The 25817-nt window shown below is 35.6% G+C and overlaps 2 protein-coding genes across 2 annotated transcripts; both read left to right on the forward strand.

Annotated features, from left to right (window-relative positions):
* The first annotated feature begins 879 nt into the window (after nucleotides 1-879).
* On the forward strand, nucleotides 880-9798 carry LOC143571500 (phosphatidylinositol 4-kinase beta 1-like). The gene is made up of 16 exons (XM_077056909.1): nucleotides 880-2384; nucleotides 3339-3509; nucleotides 3612-3660; nucleotides 3930-4062; nucleotides 4141-4615; nucleotides 4768-4848; nucleotides 4928-5060; nucleotides 5915-5965; nucleotides 6210-6322; nucleotides 6393-6497; nucleotides 7213-7266; nucleotides 7961-8104; nucleotides 8174-8227; nucleotides 8311-8385; nucleotides 8825-8908; nucleotides 8989-9798. The coding sequence occupies exons 1-16, from the start codon at nucleotides 906-908 to the stop codon at nucleotides 9088-9090; spliced, it is 3303 nt and encodes a 1100-aa protein (XP_076913024.1). The 5' UTR covers nucleotides 880-905; the 3' UTR covers nucleotides 9091-9798.
* Nucleotides 9799-11391: 1593 nt separating this feature from the next.
* LOC143571499 (uncharacterized) lies at nucleotides 11392-11925 on the forward strand. Its single transcript, XM_077056908.1, has one exon. The coding sequence runs from the start codon at nucleotides 11392-11394 to the stop codon at nucleotides 11923-11925; it is 534 nt and encodes a 177-aa protein (XP_076913023.1).
* Nucleotides 11926-25817: the final 13892 nt, after the last annotated feature.

Raw genomic sequence — 25817 nt, forward strand, 5'->3', positions numbered from 1 at the left:
TTCCCCAAGGGAACCGGGCCTGGTTTTAAACCTCCAAACCCATTTCGGGCTATGCATTTATTCCGGACAATCCAAAAGATTTTGGCAGATTATATTGTGCTTCCCCATAAGAAATTACATTGAATGCTTTCTAACACGTGTAACTACTAGACTTAGCAAATTCGTGTTTAATATATTACTATATATAAAGTTTTTTTTGTTTGTTTTTTACACTGTAATACTTTACCAATATCGATTTTAATTTTTTTGTAATTCTTTGATGACTTTCCCCAAAGGGAACCGAGCTCAGTTTTAAACCTCCGAACCCATTTCAGGCTAGACATTTATCCCTGATGATCCAAAAGATCTTGACAGATTGAATCGTACATTTCAATAAAAAATTACATTGAATGTTTTCTAACACGTGTAACTATTAAACCTATGTTTGATATTCTTACTATCTATAAAATAAAAGTCAGATATCACTATAACAAATTACTTACTTTTATGTATTAAATTGAATTGAAAATAGCAACATGGAAAAGTTCATTCAAAAATAGGAAATAGGAAAATAATAATAATAATTATAATAATTTATAGTGAAAGGAAAGAAGAGAAGAAGAGGTGACACAACACAAATACAAATTACACAATCAGAAGGCAATCAAATCGAGAGTTTGTGCTTTTTGCTTAATTAATTAATAATCAAATCATTTGATTGTTCATTCAGTCCGATCGCGAGCTGATTGCAGCAGTAAGTACCAACTCCGATTCATTGTAAGATCTTGATTTCAACTACAGGTCAACCGATTCGATTATTATTAGGGTTTTATATTCCGATCCAATTCAACTTCTCTAGGGTTTATATTTTACCAATACAAACGCCGTCAACTGATAGATAGATAGTATGGTAAATTAATCCCGTAATGGTGGTCAGGATCCTAGGGTTGACTCGCGGAGAGGACGAGTCACCACGAGAGATCACCCGGAACAACCTCTTGAGCGACAGCGCTGGCGAGAGCGGCTGGCTCATTCGCTTCTTCGATTCCGCCTTCTTTTGCGAGTGGATTGCTGTTAGTTATTTGTATAAGCATGATCATCCAGGGGTTAGGGATTATCTTTGTAATAGGATGTATACGCTCCCGCTTTCCGGCATTGAGAGCTACTTGTTTCAGATATGCTACATGTTTGTTCACAAGCCCAGCCCCTCCTTGGATAAGTTTGTTATTGATATCTGCTCCAAGTCCCTTAAGATTGCACTCAAAGTGCAGTGGTTCTTGATGGCTGAGCTTGAGGATTCCGATGATAACGACGGGATCAGTAGGATACAAGACAAGTGCCAGATTGCTGCTACTATTTCCGGAGAGTGGGCTCCCTTGATTAAGCCGCAAAGTGAGCCTGCAACGAATGCCGGCAAGAACCAGGTGCTTACTAGGCTGTTGTCTTCGAAGCAACGGCTGTTGTCTTTAGCGTCGTCACCGCCTCAGAAGTCTATGTCGTTTTCGCCTTCTGTGACAAACCATTTGCAAGATGAAGGTAGTAGCAAGGCGTCACAGGATGATAACACGATATTTAAAAAGTTTATTCCGAGTCCGAAAGTGCGGAACGCGTTTCTGTTTAGGAAGTCTGTTGATAAAGATGAAGACGAGCCTGATAAGGAGCCTGACAAAGAGGGTTTTTTTAAAAGGCTGTTAAGAGATGGTAAAGATGATGATGAACCGGATAGAGAAGGTTTCTTCAAGAGGCTTTTAAGAGATGGTAAGGATATTGATGAACAGGACAAAGATGGGTTTTTCAAGAGGTTGTTAAGAGATTCTAAAGACGAAGATATGCGAAAGTCTGTTGATAAAGATGATGAGGATAAAGAGAAGGATGGGTTTTTCAAGAGGCTTCTTAGTAAAGATGAAGATGATGTCACGTCCAGCTCAGATAATAAATTCTTTAAACGGTTATTTCGTGACAGTAAAGGGGATTTGGAAGATAAATCCGTTTCAAAATCTGTTGAAGGTGATGAAAAAGATGGGTTTTTTAAGAAGCTTTTTAGGGATAAAAGTGAAGAGGAAGATAAAGTGACAAACTCTTCTGATGATGATGAGAAAGAAGGGTTTTTTAGGAAAATATTTAAAGAAAAAAGCGAAGACAAAAAAGATGAAGCTGCTAATGAGGAAAGCAGCAATGGCTATGCGAACGGTGTGGAAGAAGAATCTTCAGATTTCCCCTTGTTTCGTAGATTTTTTCGTTTGCAATCTGATGATGCTAAAACAGTACCAGCAAATGAAACCATCAATGGTGGTGGGCCTGAAAGCAGTCCAGGAACAGAGGTATTTTTTAAAAAGTTGTTCAAAGACCGTGATCGTTCTGTGGAAGATTCAGAACTTTTTGGATCAAAAAGAACAAAGAGGTTAGTAATTTTTCTTTTATCTTTATTCACAAAGTTCTTTGTTTATTTGACCATTTTGGTTAATACTTGCAGCTACATACTCAATACTACTAATTCATACTCTTAGCTAGTACAGCCGAGATTCATATATTCAAGTTGTTTTACTTTATTGCAAAATTGTTTGATATTCATCAGCCTGTTTGATAATCTGGTTTAGTGATGATTAAATTTGTTTATGGATCTTTTTAAATTTGAATATTGTGCAATAGCTGTCAATACTTTACCTAAACAAAATGGATCTTTGGACTATACCTTTATTTATTTATGATTTATTGTTTTGTGATATTACGTATTGAAGTATTAATGCACTTAACAAAAAAGTTTAGGATCATGTAAGAGGCTTGATTTTGTGAGTTGTGTATATGGAAGTTAAAGCAGTCTCATGGCTCACACAAGGACATTGACGGCAACTCTTACATATGCTTTAATCTCTCTAGTCTCTTCTTAATATAAATTAGTCTATCAGAAATTTTTTGTTACATTAATCACCTTAATGGCTAATACTTAACAGGTGATATTGTAACTTGATATTGATAAAATAATAATAAGCAAATGAAATCTTAGTGTTTTTCTGTATACAAAAACTGTGGTGTATTGCTTTTGCTATCTTTTCTGATTTTAACTTTAGCCTTTTAGATCAAACTCTGGCTTTCTGACTGTTATGGTGATTAACTCGTTAGAACTACAATTATATTTCCTATTCGCTTTGCAAGTACATTAGTTGGGTATTATATACTGTGGAATATCTCATAAGTTTATCTTGTTGTTGATCAACTTCTTCCATAATCCTAATATACCATACTAGACATATTTGGGTAGTTTTGATGGCTTGTTCTGTTGTGGTGTGATGAAGTGTTTGGCAAAAGCAGCCTGACTGCCTCTATGGTACGCTTATTAACATTGTTTTTGTTGGCAGAAGCAAAAGAATGAGAATTCCAGTCTTAAGCCACCATTACCAAATACAACCACGTCACAGTTTCGTAAGGGGACATATCACGAGTCACTTGACTTTGTTCACTCATTATGTGAGACATCATATGGCTTAGTAGATGTTTTTCCCGTTGAAGATCGCAAAAGTGCGCTTTGTGAGGTTGTGCTTGTCTTTCTCTCAATATCAAGTTAAGTTTATATTGTCTGTGTAGGTAAACAGTTCACTTTGTATTTACTGAATCTGTGATTTATGTCTTTGTAGTCGCTCAATGAGATCAATGCACATGTTGCTGCAGCCACAACTAGTGGAGGTTTCTTTCTCTCTCTATCTCTCTAAAAGCATATCTCAATTTGTTGTGGATTATCATGTTGTAAATATGTGCATTTGTCTTATACATAGTGTGCACATTATTATTTCTATATCATGCTCATGATAGCAGATTATAACCATCTGCAATCTCTTTATTGTCATTTGGTGTAGTGAGTTTATCTTGGTTATGTGCATTATATTAGCTGAAGTGATACATTACCATATTCAGTTAAACTGTCTCGTTTTGAATTTTTTTTGGTTACATGGTAGGCGTGTGCTTTCCCATGGGGAAGGGAATGTACCGTGTGGTTCATATACCAGAAGATGAAGCTGTTCTTCTTAACTCCAGGGAGAAAGCACCTTACCTAATATGTGTTGAAGTATTAAGAAGTGAAACCGTGAGGTAATTACATTTCATGCTGATGTGGACCGTCTCTGTGTATATTGTTTTCTTACTGTGGTCATTATTTTTGTTCAGTAGCTCTGTGAAGGACAGCTCGAGTTCTCACAAACTTTCAAGGGGTGGAATCCCATTAGCTAATGGAGATGCGTTCTTACCAAAACCTCCTCCATGGGCCTATCCATTATCAAACGGGCAAGATCTTTATCATTCTAGTCATGATAGGATGTCAAGATCTGCTTCTGATGCAATTGACCAAGCAATGGGTCAGTTATGGGACTCAAAAGCAAAGTTTGTTAATGTGCGTCTTGTTGTAGACAATCCATCTCCTTGCTGTGCAAACAACTTTGAAGGATCCAATTCAGATTTTGGTATTCATCATTGTCAAGGTAGAGAGGGTGTCAGTTGTCAGTCGGATGTCAGTGATTTAGAATGTGTGAGAGTAGTATTGACTGCAGATTCTGGGGTCAGCATGGATGACATAGAGGTCCAGGAACCACCTCGAAAGAGGGAACACCGCCGTGTTCCCAGCACCATAGCTTTAGAGGAAGTGAAGGTACATTTTTTGCTTTTTGATTATTAATTAGTCTTGTTTCTGCTACAGTTATCTAATTTTCAAACTTTGTAAACGAGTCATGAGCAAGCACATTTGTGGGTGCTTGTATCTAGTCTAACAAGAGATAAGTGAATGTTTTTTTGGTAATGCAGGCTGCTGCATTAAAGGGAGAAGCACCTCCTGGACTTCCTGTAAAGGGGACTGGTCAAGCTTCATCTGATGCACAACAGAAGGTGAGCATTAGCAAAGCGGTTAACATATTTTAATTTTTGCTAGGAAAGTAATATCTGAGACATGTTTCATTTGAAATAGGACAATGATGGTGCAACTCCAAAAGCAAGTGATGCATTATCTGGTGAACTTTGGCAAGCAAAAAAAGATAGAATACGTCAGGCTTCAGAGTTTGGGAAACTTCCTGGTTGGGACCTCTGCTCAGTAAGTTCTGCATCCACTTTACAACCTTTTGTACTTATGAAACTGTTGCCAGTCCATATTCTCTTTTTGTTTCTGTGGTGTTGCATTTTTTCTTTCTATACGAACAAAGCAAGCTGTTTTTTTTGAGAAGATTTGGGCTTTGGAACTAGCTTAAGTGTGTTTTATAGTTAATTGTTTATTCATCAACTGAACTTGCCAAATAGGATTATACAGGCGAGCCATCATTTACTTTTTAAATAAGCTGATACTTGCTTCAAGTTATTATAACCGTATGTTTTTCTGATATTACAAGTAAAGTGAAACAACATTAGCGGCAATGCTGATATGCCATAAAGTTATGCTTGCTGAGGAGACGTTTCTTTAAAGAATTAACATATGTGTAAATGAAACTTGAAAGTTGAAATTAATAGGTTGGCTGAGTGCTCAAGATGGTTCTTTTACTGTCTTTTGTAAGTAGTCAATGCTGATAGTTCCAAGGCCATGAATAGATGCTTGTTTTTAAGTTACAACATCTAATAATAGTAAAATTGTCATTGGGAATTTCTTATTAATCAGAAATATCAAGTTATTACAATATCCTTACATATTTGTTGGTAATTGTAAGCTGTGACTCACTTAAAGATGATGAACGGTAACATTGTTTGACTCTTATTGTACATATATTTACTGCCTACAAAATCTCTAGGAAAGTTAAATTCACGTGTCATTAGGTTTTCTTCATTTGTGGCTATAACTTGGCAAGTTGATTTTTGCTCTTGCGACCAGTTGATAAGATTATAGAATAGCGCACCTACCTTTCTGTCACCGCATCAGCTATTTTCGATAGTGCTGTATTCTCTTTTCATTGTAAATGTTATCTCCTTTATGATTGTAGACAGGAACATCTTGCAGTGCAACTTATTTCTCACTTTTACGGTATGTTTGCTCTTTACTCGTTAAATTGTATAGATAATGCATATTGTTGAACAGTTCAACATCATAAGGGTGTTGTTGTAAAGACAGTCTTAACCCTGTTAGCTTTATACTTTTTTTTTGTATAATCTGTAGCACAGTGGTAATTATACCATAGTGAGGTAGCTTATTGTTTATTTTCTGCTGTATTGCAGATAGGTTAATGTTTTTTTCTTATTCTTTTTCTTTTTTATAATTATCATGCTAGATATATTCCAAGAAGCTGGACTGCCACTTTGGCTGCTCCCTTATGAAGTGCTTGTCACATCTTCTTACACAGCTCTAATTGAAACAATCCAGATACGGTATGTTACCCCATCTGTATTTTTCAATGTCTCAAATATAGTGATATCTATTTCTAATATATACACTGTTCTTGCGTTCTTTGTAGGCATCACTTCATTCTATCAAAAATCGATTCCCCAATGTCACAAGTTTGCGTGACTTTTTCATTGCCAAGTATCAAGAAAATTCATCAACTTATAAACTTGCACAGGTAAGTGGCAGTTGAGAGGGAGATGTAATGTGATTTTTCTTGTGCATACTTCATTGCAAGCTGCAATTTTGATTTTTGGATTTTTATCTGACAATTTTGTAGTCAGGAAAATTTTCTTTGACAGAATATTAAAAACCATTTGATTGAATTTGACTGTACTATTGAAGAGAAGAGGCCTCAGTATACACCTTATAATTGTGTCATATTTTCTTTGATTGAATGTTCATCTTCCATTTTTCTTTCTTTTTGAGGCCTTTCCTCCTTATAGTATAATCTAAGTTTGATATCTGACTGCAAGTGTTATTTGGCACTCTGCACTCTGCTTATCATATATGCATATATAGTATATAATAGTGGATTTTATTTAATCTAGGTGTAATAACTAATATATATTATTAATTTGTTTATCTTGTTTAAAAATGAACTTATGGTGATGAGAGATGCCGGCATGTTTTTTCTGTTGTTATAAATGCTGCTTCAAACAAGATTAGTAGTACAAGTTTTTAAACCTTTTAAATTTGAAATTCGAAATTTCATTTTCTGAATTAAACCTTAGTAAATTACACCAAATATTTCGTTTCTATACATTTTCCTATGAAAGAACTGGCCTACGAACATTATTAAAAAGGAAATGGGACCTAAAATTCAATGTCGTTCTACTTGTATACTTCATGATCAAGTGTTTCTGGATTTTAATACTGAATTTTTGTTGTAGAGGAACTTTGTGGAAAGTATGGCTGGATATTCCCTTGTTTGTTACCTACTACAGGTTTCTCTCTCCCTTAACATAAATTGATTTAGCATTTTATGGTATCTGCATGGCATTTATGACTTCTGAGATCTTCAAGATGATGTATGCTGGATCATCTTACTGAAATTTGAAACCTGCAAGTGTTATGTCTCATTCAGATAACATATGTACTACAAACGTTTAATTGCTTGTTGGTAACAGTTGCTGTCTTTCCTTTCTAAATAATAGATTGTCGTATATTCATGTTGTTTAATGTGGGCACAACCGCACAGACATTTCTCTAAGCTTGGCTACACCTAAAAAAATGGGTTGTTCAACATTTTAGACTTTATAAGCATAAAGAAACGTTAAAGCGATGCCTTGTCAGCTAATTTGCTTTTAGTTGGAACTCATAAATCTGTTAATTACTTCAGCAAGGCATTGCATTTTATATCTGTGGAAACCTTTCGATCCTTGTTTTGTTTGTCTTCTTGACATCTGAAGTCAATACTTATAATAGCTGCTTTGACTTCTATATCTTAATTTAATTCTCAACTGGAAAATATTTGAACATTTATATCTTCGCTCTGTTACAAACGTTCTACACCTAGCTAAATGCATTTGAACTTTTATATCTCTTATAATTTTCTTTTATTTTTTGCATAACTTGATTTATTTCAAATGGGCATCAGATGCATGGTCATCACATGGTACTTTTCATATTCTCGTGTAGGTGAAAGATAGACACAATGGCAACCTGTTGCTAGATGAAGATGGGCATATTATACACATTGATTTTGGCTTCATGCTATCTAATTCACCTGGGGGAGTTAATTTTGAGAGTGCACCATTCAAGTTAACCCGTGAACTTCTTGAGGCAAGTAATACATAAGTGGTACTCAGATTCATCAATCGAAGAATTTAGCTGATACTTGTCTTGTTTTAGGTTATGGATTCTGATGCTGAGGGAGTTCCAAGCGAGTTCTTTGACTACTTCAAAGTATTTTGCATTTCTCAACTTTTAACATTTACATATGCATATGGCACGGTTTATTGCTTTGCTTATCCTGCTTTTAGATTCAGGTTCTGTGCATTCAAGGCTTTCTAACATGTCGGAAGCATGCAGAGCGGATAATTCTACTTGTGGAGATGTTGCAGGTAATGAAAACATGTAATGTTTTGGTGGCTACTTATGTTAAATTTCACTAAGCTGTAGGAAATCTAGCCACTCATGTTTTGTGTTTAATTTTTATCTGTTAAAAAGTTGACTTTTAAACATATATTAGCGGGTATATGGGTAGATGTGGCGGCTATTTTGTTCAAAGTTGACGGACAATGTTGCATAAATGTTCAGTTGTACTTGCTGACATGACATGTCATCAGTTTTACACAATTGGCATGCCATGTTAGCATATGTAACTGTAAATTCTGGGTCATATTTAAATGAAAAATTCACAAGCATTGAAGCAAAATTGAAACTTGTGGTCAAACTAAAAAAATTTCACTTGTATCTTTATTAAAAGTTTTAGTTGAACCAAACATTCATGATCAGCTAATATATGTTCTAAATTGCTTTTCTTTAATTCTTTTTCTTTAGGACTCTGGTTTCCCATGTTTCAAAGGCGGTCCTCGGACAATACAGAACTTGAGAAAACGATTTCACTTAAGTTTGACCGAAGAGGTAAGTTTGACTTTCATTTTATATTCACAACACACTTTTAAAGTGTACTTATCCCAAGTCTCTAATTTGTTTTTACTCAGCAATGTGTGTCCCTAGTACTTTCCCTGATCAGTAGCAGCTTAGATGCATGGAGAACACGCCAATACGACTACTATCAGAGAGTTCTAAATGGCATATTGTGAAATTACTCGATCCCATTTCATTATTCTTCACTTGCCAGCAGATGAAAGTAACCAACCAACCAACAAACCAACCATCTTGAGATATAAGTTGTATCAGTGTGATGGGTAGATTGCATATTATCATGCCACACGGAACAGCATGATGCCATCATGGGGCTATATATATGCCAACATACAATACTAGTGTACAGGGCCATCTCATGGTGTTTACTTTGATTGACCATGATTATGCCATCATCATATTTGGATCTATGCCACAAGATGCTGTTCCTGTTACTGTACATCTGTTTCTTGTTTTTTAGATGAATTTTTGGTCAGGAGGAATGGGTGGCTCGTGGTTATCATAAACTAAACCCAATGCTTCTGTTTACTTGAGCACCAAAATCAACTCTAGCATATGGTATTGTGTATAATTCTTGTTTTCTTTGGTTGATATTATTTGAATTAGTGTGGACTTTTGTGTTTTTTTCATGATCTATGTAATTCATAACCATCATATAGTCATTTTCGTACTCTTTGTTTGAGCTCGAGCTTTTTGTTTTTTGTATCTTGCAGTTGACTTTTTGATTAGCTGTGATTTTAACGTATTATTTGTTTATAATTTCGACGACCGTGCAAATCACTAGGTCGTAAGTGATGAGGTCTACGGATCTCATTACGAGATCAATGAATCTCATAGGGTGATGTATAAGAACTGATTTTGAATATATTAAGTATGAGATCACATAATGAGTCAAATGCCCTGTCAACAGAACTTGCAAAAACCTTGGGTTTGAATGATTATATGCATTGGATGATTAATCTTGTATATTAAATGGTGCCTGCATTGTTAAATTAGGGTGAAACGACGCTTGAAAGCTACTTAAAGCATAGATCTACAGAAGTGATGTTGGAGATTATTTTTTTAGTATTTTGGGTGGTGTACTCTACAATTCGATGCAAAACTTCTCTACAAAACTTCGGCGATTTTTCGGCATTGTTGACCTTAGTTAATGGTTTTAAAGAATGATTTATGACGTTAAGTCTCACTTAGAAATAATTAATGGTGTCTAATTCAATACCTTTCCAGTAAAATCACCCCAACTCAAGGGTTAGGATCGCAGGTGCCTTGGTTTGAAGTATATGGTTCAAACAATATACTTTGATCAAAAGGTAACAATCTTTTGTAATATCAAGCACAAATCGACATTTTATACCAGTCTTAGACATTTTATGTCTAGACTAATCGCCACTTTTGATTAGCTGACCAATAAAATTTATGGATACCATTTATGGTCATTTATGAGCACATGACATTTCTTGCTCCACATGAACACATACAAATGTTACGATTGACATTTGTAAGAAAAATATTTATGATACTATTTGTGAGCATTGATTGGCATTTATGGCGGAAAACATTTTCTAAATGTTGATGCTCGTTTTTCTTGAGCATTAAACGATTTGTGAGATCGTTTTTATTGGACATAAAGTCTTTATTCATGGTCTTGTTTTGACTAAGTTTTTGATTATAAATCATTTAGTTTCGATAGAGACTAATCGAGTTTTGTTTGAGAAATCAAATATTTGTAAAAATGCTTAAGGAGAGATTATAATAAATACTTCTGAAGTAATTTAACAGTCATGAAATAAACCATACCTTTTCTTTTTATCCAGCTAAGTAAATCTCTTAAGTTGAATTTTTCAAGTGACCAACCCAACCAATTTGTTTCCTACGGCCTCCTGCCTTAATGGTACTCTTATGGCTCTAGGGCTCCAGGTTTTGCAAAATTCTTAAATTAAATTCGAGATTTGGTATCAGAGCCATGTGCTCTTTTTTTAAAAATTTGAGGATGTAAGCTCATAAATTAAATGAGTTTTAAAATGGATCTCAAAGAATCGATTGTGAAGAATCAAACAATCAAGAAATAACCAAAGTAATAAACTTTAAAGAAAACGAAAATGGTTTTGCTTCAGATTATATGATTAATTTTGATCAACTATAAAAAATTAACAAGCTTAAATTTAAGCTTAACACGAAAATGGTTTTTAATCAACCTAATAACCTACAGAGTTTAGTCTCAAGGGCCTTCTCTAGAAAAAAATAAGATTTTCAACTGCTTCAATACCGAAGAACTTTCAGTAGATATAAAGGATACTTAAGGAGAAGTATATTTACCTCTTCTAACTAAAGGAGAAATAGCAAAAAGACTTTTGACTATTAAGTCTGAGTTAAGAAGATCTATGGACATGGTGCATATAGGAGCAGTAAAAATTCTTCTAAAAGCAAAATTTAGAGATGTAATTAATTTTCCTATAAAAATGACTCTAGTTGACAATAGAATTGTTAACAGACAAGATGCTCTTTTAAGAGCAGTACAAGGAAATTTAGCATACCGAAAATTTATGTTTACTATCTATCCTAAATTTGCCTTACATCGTGATTCAAAAGATTTCGATAAAACATTAAGTTTCATACATCAATGTGAAAGAACCGACCTTATGGAACCAGGTAATAAAGTGTTTACGATTAATTATTTAATCTCGTATGCTTTAACAAATAGCACTCATTCAATTGAGTATAAAGAAAAAGAGAATATAACGATCGAAGATATATTCTCAGAAATTGGAACTGTCGAAGGAAGTAAGTTTTCTGAACCTTCACAGTTACAAGAAGATTGGGCAATTAATATTGCTCGTAATAAACAACCTTTAGTATCCCGAACTAGACATAGGTTTACTGGAAACTCTTTAAGAATAGGAGAACCCGGTTTTACTGAATCACAGTTAATAAGACCTATGTCTGAAAAGGTTGACAGATATGACGAAATTCTTAAGGAAATAGCTGGGAAATGACATCATCACAGCCAATCCTTAAAAATTTAGAGCTTCTAAATGAAGAGATTGTTCAAGAAGAAGCATCAATACAAATTTTTCTCATAAACATAGAACAAGTTAGAGTATTTTATGATAAGTCATAAAACAAAAACTCTAAAAACAAAAGCTTTAAAAGAAGAAATTTTAATTGCTAGAAAAAGAATTGATAATCTCAAGGCTAGAAAAGCAATGATTTCTACGACATGAGTCTAATAAAAATCGAAGAATCGATTAAAGAATTAATCAAAAAGGTAGAAGAATTAACTACCAATGAAAGTTTAAAAGCCGTAGCAGCAAAGATTATCGAAGACGTCTCAGACAAAATTGATAACAATAAAGAGAAGAAAAAAAACTAGTGGTATCATTTTAAAACTCATTTAATTTGGTATCAGAGCACATGGCTTTGATTCTTCATAATTGGTTTCTTGGAGATCCATTTTAAAACTTATTTAATTTATGAGCTTACGTCCTCAATTTTTTGAAAAAAAGAGCACATGGCTTTGATACAAAATCTCGGACATTTTATACCAATCTTAGACATTTTATGTCTAGACTAATCGCCACTTTTTAGCTGACCAATAAAATTTATGGATACCATTTATAGTCATTTATGAGCACATGACATGTCTTGCTCCATATGAACACATACAAATGTTACAGTTGACATTTGAAAGGAAAAGATTTATGATACTATTTATGAGCATTGATTGGCATTTATGGCGGAAAACATTTTCTAAATGTTGATGCTCGTTTTTCTTGAGCATTAATGATTTGTGAGATCGTTTTTATTGGACATAAAGTCTTATTCATGGTCTTGTTTTGAATAAGTTTTTGATTATAAATCATTTAGTTTCGACAGAGACTAATTGAGTTTTGTTTAAGAAATCAAATATTTGTAAAAATGCTTAAGGAAAGATTATAATAAATACTTTTGAAGTAATTTAACAGTCATGAAATAAACCATATCTTTTCTTCTTATCCAGCTAAGTAAATCTCTTAAGTTGAATTTTTCAAGTGATCAACCCAACCAATTTGTTCCCTACGGCCTCCTGCCTTAATGGTACTCTTACGGCTCCAGGGCTCTAGGTTTTGTAAAATTCTTAAAGATGAACATGAAGACTAATAGGAACTGATATATTTATTTCATAATTGTTCTTCCCTAGGAAAGAACTTCTTTGGTAATTACATAATACTCTCCTTTAGCAAGGAGATTACTCGCTTACACACATGCTTGATATTACAAGTAGAGAAGAAAAAATACTAGTTGAGGATGCAATGCTTAAACTAAAAATCATTCCCCAAGAGAAGATTTATACAATGGACTATAATGCCCTTATAATTTCGTCATGCATGACGTTTCTAGTCGACATACCCATGTGTTGGGTCCAGTTCTCTGGTGCCTTCGTCAGAGTAATAGCTGTAAGGATGAGAGCTATTATTTTCTTTTGTACCGCTTGAACAGTTTTGGCAATTATGATTTTCATAAGTGCGCTGAAGCTCCTAACATAGTATTTCTTTAGTGACTGGTCCTGTTTCTACTTTATTAAAGATGATTCTCTGTTCCATCTTTTCTAAAGCTTCTTTCTCGTGCTTTGGTAGTGGAATACTACTGAAGCTTGTGATTATGCAGTGGTGACTGTAATAGTTCACTTTATTAAAGCTTCCGACTTTTATCTTCTGCAAATTTTCGAGATTTTTTAGAAGACTTTTGACTCTTATTTTAACCCAGTTGCTCAGGTCTTCATATTTTTCTTCCATGACTTTGGATGGGTTTACGGTTCTTGTTTTAACAAGACCGATTTCTAGATGATGGTAGCTTTGGAAGGCTTTTCCTTGATGCCAATCTAGGAGTGTAGAAGTACACTTGATGAAGATGTTAGTGTCTTTTGCCGCTGCAATTTTTTTGCGAAAGTTTTTGATAGCTTTCTTCATTCCTTCAGCCAGTAAACTAATTTCTTGTAAATTAGAGGCATGGTAAATATACTTAACTAACCCAGCAGAGAATGCTAAAGAGATAAGTTATGGGCTTGCGCCAGGACAAACGACAATTAAACTTTTAGTAGCCTTATCTTCTGTGTAAATGTGCTCGGATTAGAAGTCATTTTGACTTACAGGCCGCGCTTTAGACAATAATGATCTAAATTCATCAAAAGATACAATATCTTGGGATTCTTCTTATTCTTTCTCTTCAGAAGTTTTTAATTTTTAGAGAAATGGGGAAGCTTTTCTGAACTCAATGGTTCTTTCTTGTTTTCCTGGTTTTAAGGGTTCAGGAAAATTGTTACCTTCAAAGGTATTTCTCCTTTTCCAAGATTTGCTGAATAGCGAGTGGCTTCTTGTTGGGCTTGTGCTAACGTCCCAAACTTTTTGAATGGATAGTTACTTCCATCCACGTAGCTTTTGACTATTGACCAGTCTTCATATATCCCCCTATGCTCACCGTCAAAGATAACATAGAACCTTGATTTGGGATTTTCTGGTCTCTGGGTAATTTGAGAGTAGCTTGGTCTTAGTGAGACCTCTTCAGTTTTTGCCAAACTGTCAGCCATCAACGGAGTTGATTTGTCTTTACCAGAGCCGTTTGCTTCTGGACTAGATGAAGATTTTAGTTCTTCATTTACTTTTCTTTTGCTTTTTTTCCAAAGCAACGGGAGTAAACAGACTTGTTTTTTCTTTACCCTTTGCCGTTTGAAAGGGAATAGATTCAGATTGTCTCCTTTCGGATTCCTGCTCTGAATTGGCAGTTGTTTCTAGACTTTCGTCATAGAGTGTTGTTTTTCCTGAATGGATTTTAATTATATAAGAATAATTTTTTCTTTGAGGCGCAATGCCTTAAATTCTTCCATGAGTTTTTTTCTTTTGTGGAATAGCATTGTTTGTACCTCCTTGAGAGGGTTTTTGACTCCTTAAATAAATGAAAAAGAGGTGTGAATAGTTTTTTTACGTCTTTTGAAAGTCTCGTGTCAGGCAGTCAGCCATCACGTTCTTGGTTCCCTCGAGATGCTCAATGTCGAAAGAATATATAGAGAACCACATTTGCCATCTGACTAGACGGCCTTGCTTATTATCTCCAGAATTTTTTGTTTTAAGGAAATAAGTAAAGTTTTTATTATCTGTCCTTACCAGGAATTTTACTAGGGTTAGGAAGATATAAAATTTTGAAATAGTGTTTTTTACCGCTATTAATTCTTTTTTCATTACTATGGTAATTTCGTTCTGCTTGTTTAAAGCTTCCCGAAGTGTATTTACATATTTCTTCTTTTTCGGCTATTTTAGCCTTCAAAACTCCTCCTCAATAATCTTGAGAAGCGTCTGTTTCAATGATTAGAAAATCATTTTCTTTTGGTAGATAAAGTTTTGGAAAACTGGTTAGGTTTTTCTTTTTCTTTTTAATATAATCTGTATCGGATTGTTTCCATTCCCATACATAATCCTTTTTTAATTTTAACTGCAGTGGTTTTCTAAGCTCTGCAAGTTTAGGAATATAACTTTCTGCATAAGTTAAAATACCTAAAAACCGTTGAAGTTGTTTTTTGTCTTTTAAAACATCTGAAAACTTATGTAAATTTTCCAAGATATGTTTTTGTGGACAATGAGTCCCTTGGTCTATTTCAAGACCTAAAAAATTTACTTATGTTTTGAAAATATTAGCTTTTTTTTTTTTGACAAGATAATTCCATATTTTTCTATTGTCTTTAAGAATGATAAAACATGAAAATAGTGCTTATCTTCGGAGTTTGAGAAAACTATGATAAAGTCAACATAGACGGTACAATAATTTTTTAAACCTCTTAAAGCATTTTGAATATGTCTTTGGAATATGCTTGGTGCTTGTTTTAACCCAAAAGGAACTACCTTCCATTGGTAATGACCATCAGGACATGTAAATGCCGTCAGCAACTGAGACTCTTCATCTAACAGTACCTGCCAGAAACCACTTTTGCAATCGAAAATAGAAAAATAAGTTTTTCCCATTAAGAGTGTTATTAATTCCTGCATGCAAGGCAGATTATGACTATCGCCTTTGGTAGCTGCATTAATTGCTTTATATAACTATCATTCTCTTTTTTCCTCTTCTTTTTTCAGCTTCATTTTCTGTAAGGCCCCGAACCCGGGAGCCATACTTTAACGTCGGATTTACTCATAAACACAGTTCTTACAATCAGAGTTACTTAAAACTTTTCGCGGAATATAAAACATTAATCATTCGTTACAAAACATTAAATCTTTTATTTGATACCATAACACAAATCATTATATTTTAAACGTCTTTTCTTCTATTTTCAGATGCCAGCCGTTCAATCCATGCCATGTGCCTTCCTCATGCTAAATCTATAATCAGCTCACCTGCGTGCATACTAAAAGTCAGCTATCCTGAGTGAGTTCTAGTTAATCAAGCAACTTATCATACAACCACTACATGCATCATATACGTATCCGAAGACACGTAGTCCACTATCTAACCTGCTCACCTTACCACTTAACCTCTTATTTACCCCTACCAGTTTTCCACTTTAATAACGTATAACGTTATGCCACTTTGCCACTTTGCCACTTTAATAACAAAGTCACGTATAGGCTTACCCTACCTTGTACTATCGTCATGTCACTATCACACTTACTAGACTCTTGCCACTTCTAACACGCTCTACCTCTACTTATCTACAACACACTTCATATCATTACACCATTTACATAATAAGCAAGTCACACCATAACATTTACACACTTATAACCACTTAGAGATCATTTCCCTTGCCGACACGTGCAATATCAAAAGATCGTTCACGTACCGGAAAGCTTTCTTTCATAACATTCATACATCATCCTTACATTACATACAATATTCATATCTTTATTTATAACCCGACAGTACGTGCAATATCCGAAGATCGTTCACGTACCGACAAGCAATCATATAATAGCGACCTCGTATATCATCTATAGCATACACTTACCACTTAAGGTAAGTGTATTCACACTTCACATCGAGTATGCACACAGCCCCGAAAACATAACAAGAAAATGGGGCTAGAACTCACCTGAATGCGGTTACGTTCTCCGTTTATGGTAATCCCTTTCTTGAGTTGTGCACGACTAACTGAATAACAATTACACGTATCAATTAACTATTACTACTCATATCGTCTTTCTAGTTCAATCATTACCCGCAACTAACGGGGGTCCGGGGGCAGCGCCCCTAGCAGCGGGGTTCTAGGGGCGGCAGCCCCTAGCGGGGTCCAAGGGGCAGAGCCCCTGGCTGGGGTTAAGCTGCCAGGTCAGCTTGGAAAAATTTTATTTTCATTAAATGTCTTAACACATTTTCCATTAGGATTTTAAGTTATTATTCTATTCACCTACTCACTCGTTAGCCCGATTCGTGGTCTAGTACTAGATTACTTTTACTTAGCGTTTTAAGCGAACTTAACATTAAGCGAACTTAACATTAAGCGGACTTAACATTAAGCGGACTTAACATTAAGCGGACTTAACATTAAGCGGACTTAATCATTAAGCGAACTTAATTATTAAGCGAACATAACATTAAGCGAAGTTAACATTAAACGAACTTATCACCAGGCGAACTTGTATATAGCGAACTTATATGGGTGCGAACTTATCATGCACGCGAACATATAGGTTAGCGAACTTATCTACAGCAGCGACGGGTTCTGATTTTATCCCCATAAACATCTCTGTTCCACCCGTAACCCTTCGATATGATGTTAATCGATTCCGTGAACATTCCCATGATCATTTTTTGATATGATTCGGCCCGAAAACGCACAAAGTTTGGACCTTTAAACTCAAACACATTCAATACTAGATCTAAGGTTTTCTTTGAACGAACCGTATGCGTTTATGGACTCATTAGGTTCGTTCTAACATCAAGTTCGTTACTTTATGTTTCGTATAGACCCGATCTATTATAGTTTCAAGTTTCAAGACTAAACGTTTATAAAAACATAACCTTTAACGATAAAGAACGTACCTTTACCCGTTTTTAGGTCACGGTTTAGCTTAGTTGTGAACTACGATCTTGTATCTTGATTGTATATCAAAGATTTAGGCTAGAATCGATCTCGGACCTCCTTCTTCTTCTCACGGCCGTATAGTGTAGGTGTGTGTGTTTTTGAGTGTGTAGAGAATAATATGGATGGAAATGGAAAGGATTAGGGTTTAAGGGGGTATTTATACTCCCTTAAGCCCATGGACCTAAGGCCCATCTTTCCTTTTTGGTCCATAACTAATCTCATCTAATTATCCTACTTACTCTTTCATATTTTATTATTATTATCGCTCCGCTAACTCATTTATTTCACCCGACGCAAATAATATATTAACTATTATTCTAAAATTTTGGGATGTTACATTTTCCACTAAGAATGTTGGAGACATGTGAGGTGATTTACTTGGGGTAATAAGTTTTAAGTCAAGTGTAACATCCCGTTTTCTAGTTTCAGTTAATAAAATGAGAATATGAGTTATTATGAGTCGGGCTAGTGTTGGGTAAAATCGATATGGGTTATGGATTTGGGTCATGAAGGAACGAAGAAAAAGACCATGGGCTTAAGCCCATGATCCATAATTATATAAACCTTAATTACCCATTTTTCTTTCATTTACACATATTCCATACACCACCAAAACACACACTTAGCTCTCTCTCATCTTGCTCTCTCTCTTTCTAGCCGAAATCACCAGGGAAAAACCGATCCCGATCCAAGGTAATGATAGTATGATATTGTATGAGCTCAAACCCGTTATATCTAGTTGAGAAATGACGAGCCGACACCGTTAAACTGTTAAAGTCACGAATTCCTGGTGGAATCGGGTATAAACCGAACCTAATATGAGCTTATGGGTCACCCTAGCTCAGATCTGGATCGAACGGGACGAAAAACGATGAAAACGGTGGTGAGATAAACGAGATCTCGCTTTTTCGGCAAGACGGCGCCGGAACGGCGGTGCCGAAAACTATGTACGAGGTAAGGGGATGTCAGAGAATGTTTCTGACATTCTCTGACCTAAACCTAATTCGTTAACGAGGAGTTAACGAACTAGGGGTGATTCGCCAAGTGGTTCGTTTAAAGGAAGTCTAACGAACTAGACCTAGTTCGTGTTCAAGTTCGCTAAGGATAAGATAACGAACTAGCTCCCAATTCGCGTTAACCATTCGTTAAAAGAGATAACGAATTAGAAGATCCAATTAGCTACATGGGCTGGTTCGCTATTTGGACTGATTCGTCAAGGGTCCAGTTCGTTATAAGGTCCAAATCGTTATAAGGACTAGTTCGTTAAAGGGTCCAGTTCGTTACAAGGACTAGTTCGTTATGATAAGTCAACTCGTTAAAGAACTGAGTAACGAACTGAAGGTTTAATAAAATGACAGAACAGCCCCTGGACTTAGAGAAAGAATGAGATAATTACATATTAGTCCTTGGACTTAGATAATTGATGAATGATATCTTTAAAGGTTAACGAGTAACGATTAACTAACCGGTAAAGATTCAATGAAGTAAAACCGGCTTAGACGCTTAATAATAATTAAGTAATTGATAAGAAGAGCTAGAACTGTATTTGATATATGTAATGATTAAACAGTTAGTCGTGCACAGCTAAGGAAATGAATAACAATTAATGGCGAGCGTAACCGAATTCAGGTGAGTTTTTAGCCCTACTTCATTGTTATGTTTTCGGGGCTGTGTGAATACTCGATGTGATAGTTAATACACTTACCTTAAGTGGATCACAAACCATGTCGCCACACCATTTTCATCCAACCATAGAATTTGATATCAAGATAGCAACCCAAACACTCCTTACAAAATACATGTATAAACCGAATCTCCACCCAAACTAGTCAGGATCAAATCATCCAACCCATCAACTTAACCCGATCTCAAATAAGCAAAAACTCACCTATTAGCCCAACCACTACTCACACAAATCATCTAAACCTAACCCACTCAAACGACCTAAACTCAACGAACCTCATCAATCCAACTCAAGAAAACCCAACTACGCAAGCCAACCGAAACACACTCACTCTTAACCAAATTTCCAAACCATTCACCATTCGAAGCCTAAAACCCCTCCATACACACGCAAGCTTCATTTTTCCTAAAAAAATGATTTAAAACCTCATGTGTTCAAATATTCACTTTTAAATTATAAACTCTTTCTAACATAATGATTTACGTATTATGCTCACATTTTATAAATCATTTTAAAAAAATAAAATATTGTCATGACAACGAAATTCTGTTATGGGGTTTTATTTTCAAGGGTTATTAAACGATTATATGTATGATTTCAAGATTTTAATTATTGTCACCTAAGGTGATAAATCTCATAAAAACTTTATAAATACGAGGTTTCATCTTAAATGTTGAATTTGAGGTTTATTCAATAACAGAAATTTCAATTTTCATCATTTTGCATAAACTCAATGACCTTGGCTTTACAAACTCTTTTTGGGACGCATTTATGAATACTTTATATTGTGACAAATTTTGTTTAATAACGATTTATGAGAATTATTACCTCTTATTATCGCAAGCATCATTTCTTCATAAATTATTTTCATCACAATCGCTTTATGTATACAAATTCCTTTAACAATATTGATTACAAGATTTACATTCAATAATGATTTAAATATTTTCCCTAGCAATGCGTTACCGCGATGCCTTGTTAGTATATACATTTCTTAGAAACAATAAAACGGCTTCACTTGAGACTTCATTTTTGATTTTATCTTATATTTTTCGAAGAGTATGCGATATGTGATTACATATTTCGTCATTTATTCGAGTCTCATGGATTTTTACGATTTCTTTCATTTGATAAGATGTTTCGATGACAATATTATGAACATGAGATTTCATTTTGGTGTTTTTATTTTGACCAAATTCAAGTTATTCTATAACAATTTGTGTAATACTTTTGAAACCTCAAGTTCGCTAAAATTTTTGTTTATCTTTTAAACGATATTTTCATGATTTTGTTATTCATATTTGAGCATCTATGTTTTCAAACAAGACGCGATTTTACGCATTATTCTACATCGTTTCATCTAATCTTATAAACGGCTTATGTGTGGCTATCCGCAAGTTTTGGCGCTATTAGAAACCATTACTATAATGACGATTATATAAATGGTTTCACAATAGTGGCCGTATTCATGTTTTAATACCTTTCATTGATTGTTAATCAAATGTTATTTTATTTATGTTGATACATGTATGCGTCACCCCAAGAAACTCACATCATTCTCATGTTGTTACATTTAACGCAATCATATTCTCAATTGCTTATTACTTCAAGTTTGTTTACGTATGAAACTCATCGTACGCTATTATTAACTGTAACGTCGTTTACCCCAACCTCATGTACTCAATTATTGGGTTTCTCATTTACACCTGTCGGATTTTTCATTTTCACTCTTTGGATTCTCGTTTCCATTTATTGTACTTCTCACTTCCTTTTACCGGAGTTCTCATAATTAAAATTTCACTCATCGGATTTTATACTAATATAGTGACCCGACTTTTAACCAGGGATTTTAATGATTTACTTATTCTTTCACATTGAGGACATTTGACTTCAAATCTCGTCTCGTAATTGTTTGCCCTAAATTTTATATTATTCGATCGTCTTTACTTATTTAAACCAAATTGATATTTTCACTTTAGTTTATATTTTAAGATTTAATTGTTTCAATTATTTAATACATTTTCCTACTTATTTAAAATGTCAACCCCAAAATTTGCAACCGCGGGTATTATTTTATCAATATGTGTAAAATTCAACAAATTAATGCACGTTTCTAATGTTCAAGATTTCAAAATAAATATGTCTTTTAAACCACATAAAGGGACGAACCATGTGGACCATACAACGATCTAAATAATTATGGGTGCTGTTGGTGCATAAATGTCAGTAGTTCATATGTCTAATGTCTGTAATCGAGTCTGTAATATTGTTTATGTATTTTTTTGTTTAAAGCGAAGTTGTTGACAAGTTCGCTTAGGCGAACTTGTTAACCAAGCGAAGTTGTTGACAAGTTCGCCTAGGCGAACTTGTTGAACAAGCGAAGTTATGCAGGCGAAGTTGTCGTGTATTTATATAGGTTACGGATTATGGTTTTGTAAGTAGTTCAAGTTACGTGTAATTCAGTGAGTCAAGTGACGTGAGGTCGAGAGTCTGTAAGTTTCACGTGTTGAGTTATTAATATAACGTGAGTTTGTTCGTATCGTATTCGTGTGTTCGTGTGTTTGTGTTCTACGTCTGTAACGATCTACACAGGGATTCCGCACCTGTGTATATCGGGATATCTCGTGTGATCCGTCCAGGGAACCTTCAATTGGTATCAGAGCTTTTGCTCGATTGTGTGGTTCGGGATATTCACGCGGGTGTAGAATTCGTCCCATTTCGACTATTCACGGGACGAGTTTTTGGTGTTTTTGCTCATTCTAGCCTCCTACCAGTGTGTTCAAGCCTTTAAACCGTCAAAAACGTCGTTAAAATCTGATTTTCATATCTGCAGAAAGTTTGAGTTCGTCAGGCGAAGTTGCTGTTCATCAGGCGAAGTTGCCGTCAGGATATGTAGGGTTTCGGCGAAGATATAAGGAGAAGCGAAGTTATTTACAACTTCGCCTACCTCCTCAACTTCGCCTAACTCAGCGAAGTTCTCATCAAGTTCGCCTACTTTCTAAGTTCGCTTACCCTAAGCGAAGTTATTCTCAACTTCGCCCAGTCACGCGAATTTAAGAAAGATCCAGCGAAGTTATTACTTAAGCAAAGTTATCCTTAACTTCGCCTACAGTACTGTTCAGAGGAAATTTTTTTAACTTCGCCTTTTCAGAATTTTTCGGGTTTCTTAGTCTTCAAGAAGGATGTCGTCGATCAACATTTCGGAGCTTGTAAAGATGGAAGTTGAAGCGGGGTCAGCTACAAAGGCCCCAAGGTTGCTGAAGGGAACCGACTTTGTCGCGTGGAAGGATCGGTTCATACAATACGTTAAGTACCAGGATGCGAAAATGTGGGTATGCATCCAAGATGGATATATTCCACCAGTCATGGAGTATGAGGGTCGAGACCAAATCAAGAAATACAGTAAAATGGAAGAGGAGGAGAAAAAGATGTATGAAGCCGAAAGCAAGGCTCATGCTGCAATCACAATGGCTCTTCCACAGGAGATCCTTCATACGTTTAGAAAGTATACATCAGCTAGAGAGCTTTGGGAAGCTCTTGAGAACAGATTTGAGGGAAATGTAGGTATTCGGGCTTCAAAGATAAAGTTGCTCAAAACTCAATTTTCAGTCTTTAAGTACTTAAAGAACGAATCTCTTGATGATATTATCACTCGATATTATCATCTAATGACTGAATTGAGTAACTACTCCATTTCCTACCGAGAAGAAGAGATTGTGGAAAAGCTTCTCGATGCCCTCCCACCAAAATGGGAGATGTATACTGTACTGATGAGGGAAGACAAGGACTTTCCTACTTATGATCTTGAAACCACTGTCAACAAGCTCAGAACTTTTGAGCTTAATATGGTAAGAAAAGAAACATCTATGGATCAGGTTCAAGATCCTGGCATGTACGGTGCTAAAGTAAACTCCAATTCAAGTTCAAAGACTGATTCTGCCGCCTACTACTCGAAGGGCGAGTCGGGTGCCAAGTCTTCACAGGAGGGGCATGTGTCAGTAAACTCAAATGGGGATGTTTGCTTTGTTGCGGGTGGATCAAGTGGTACTCAACAGACAGTAAGCAAGAGTAGTGGATCTTCAAGTTCCTCAAGCAATAATTACTCTAAGATGCCAATGAGCGTCAAATCTGCTGAAGAGCAGTTTGGCCTCTATGCTTCGTTTATTGCTTCATATGAAAACTATATTCAAGGAAAGGTTGTTGATCCAGCGATGCTGGATGAAGACTATGACCAGATCGATGCTGATGATCTGGAGGAAATGGTTTTACAATGGCAGATGGCCATGATAGTGAGAAGAGTGAAGAAGTTTATGAGAAAGACGGGGAGAAAGTTTGTTGGTGGCAGGCCAGGGTTCGACAAGTCTAAGGTGAGGTGCTATAACTGTCAACAAAACGGGCACTTTGCCAAAGAGTGCAGAAATGAGCGAGTTGAACGTGGTCTACGCCGGTCTGCACAGCACACTGGGAGTAGTAAAGAAGTCAATGCCATGATGTCCAGAGAAGCAGGTGAATACAACTGGAACCTGCATTCGAATGAAACTAGTGAGCAGGCAAATATGGCTAAGGTTGAGAATGAAGAATGTGAGAAGATTACCGGAGAAGAGAAAGCTACTGGTAAGGAAAAAGCTTTCATGGCAGATAACAAGGATCAACTCTCCGAGGTAAGTTCTAAACCTATTTGTACTAAATGTGAGAATTTGTCTAAGCAACTTGCTACCATAACTGATCAGTATGTTCGTTTAGATGCTGAATTTAAAACTCTTAAAGAAGATCATCACTTTATGAAAGCAAGAGAAAACAGTTACAAAGTTAAAATAAAAGCGTGTGAAAAAGATGTTAAAAGCTTAAAAACAAAACTTGCTGAAAAAATTGAAGTAATTGATCTAAGTTATGAGGTTTTAGAAGAAAAGACTAAACTGATTGCTGAACGAGAAAAGCAGATTGCTGACCATCAGGTGAAAGTGGTGGAACTGAACCGAAAACTTGAACAGTTCAGAAATTCCTCAGCTATTCTTGATCACCTTGTTAGTGATCAGGTACCTCTACAAAGAGGGGAGGAATTGGTTATCACGAGGTTCCACCACCTTATAACCACAATTACACTTTTAACCCTAGTGTTCAGAAATCTGTTGATTTTGAAGTTCCTCAGACAGTTCCAATCAAGGTTACGAGTAAAGAACCAAGTGTTAGTAGTGGCGAAACGAGTTCGCCTGTTTCAAGTGTGAAAATTTCTGTTACGAGTCCAATCTCATCAGATTCGGATAAGTTGTCCGAATCGGGTAAGACAAAAGAGAAGGTAGTGTTACCCACTAGTGGAGAAAAAGATAAAACTTATAAAAAGAGTACTCCACTCAACCCGTACGTCCCACCTTATGTGAGACGAACGGCCGGTAACACAGCCTCGACATCCAAAACAACCTTTGAAAAGAAAATGGAGCATAGGTGTTGTTTTAGGTGTAATAAGTTAGGACATCTTGTTGCAGATTGCCCTCTGACGCCGAAATTCAGAGGTGTGAGGCCTATTAAAACTGAGCATAAGCCTAATGGTAATTTTAATACTGTTAAAAATGAAAACCCTTCAAAGTTCCGAAATGTAACTAATTCAGGTTTTCACAGAAACAAACCTCAGTTTAACAATGCTAATAACCAAACCGCAAGATATAATACTTTTAATACACATAGGTTTGGAAGGCCTCACACTCAATTTCCAAGGAGATTTCCTAATAGGACTGACAGGAATTATCCAGATGCTAACTTTGGAAAGCAGAAGTACGGGATGTATAGATCCAAGACCAATTGGTCTTGGGTCCCTAGATTCTAATCCTTTGATTTATTGTGCAGGAACAGTTGAATAGGGCTGCCCACAGTCTTTGGATTGTAGATAGCGGCTGTTCCCGGCACATGACGGGTAACAAATACTTGTTGCACGACTTAAAACCTATTCAAAAAGCGAGAGTTAGCTTTGCCGGTGAAAGTGGAGGCAGAATTACTGGAAGAGGAACGATGTCCAATGGAAAAATGACTCTTGAGAATGTGAACTTTGTAGAAGAGTTGAAGCACAATCTGCTGAGTGTGTCGCAGATTTGTGATAAGGAGTACACTGTTCATTTCACGAAGAATGAGGCGATCGTGTTGAAGCCTGGTTTTCAGAT

The sequence above is a fragment of the Bidens hawaiensis genome, unplaced genomic scaffold (genome assembly GCF_021521415.1).
Source record: "Bidens hawaiensis isolate Kalapana, Puna unplaced genomic scaffold, B.hawaiensis_p1.1 tig00025383_1, whole genome shotgun sequence".
In the NCBI taxonomy this organism is placed as follows: Eukaryota; Viridiplantae; Streptophyta; class Magnoliopsida; order Asterales; family Asteraceae; genus Bidens; species Bidens hawaiensis.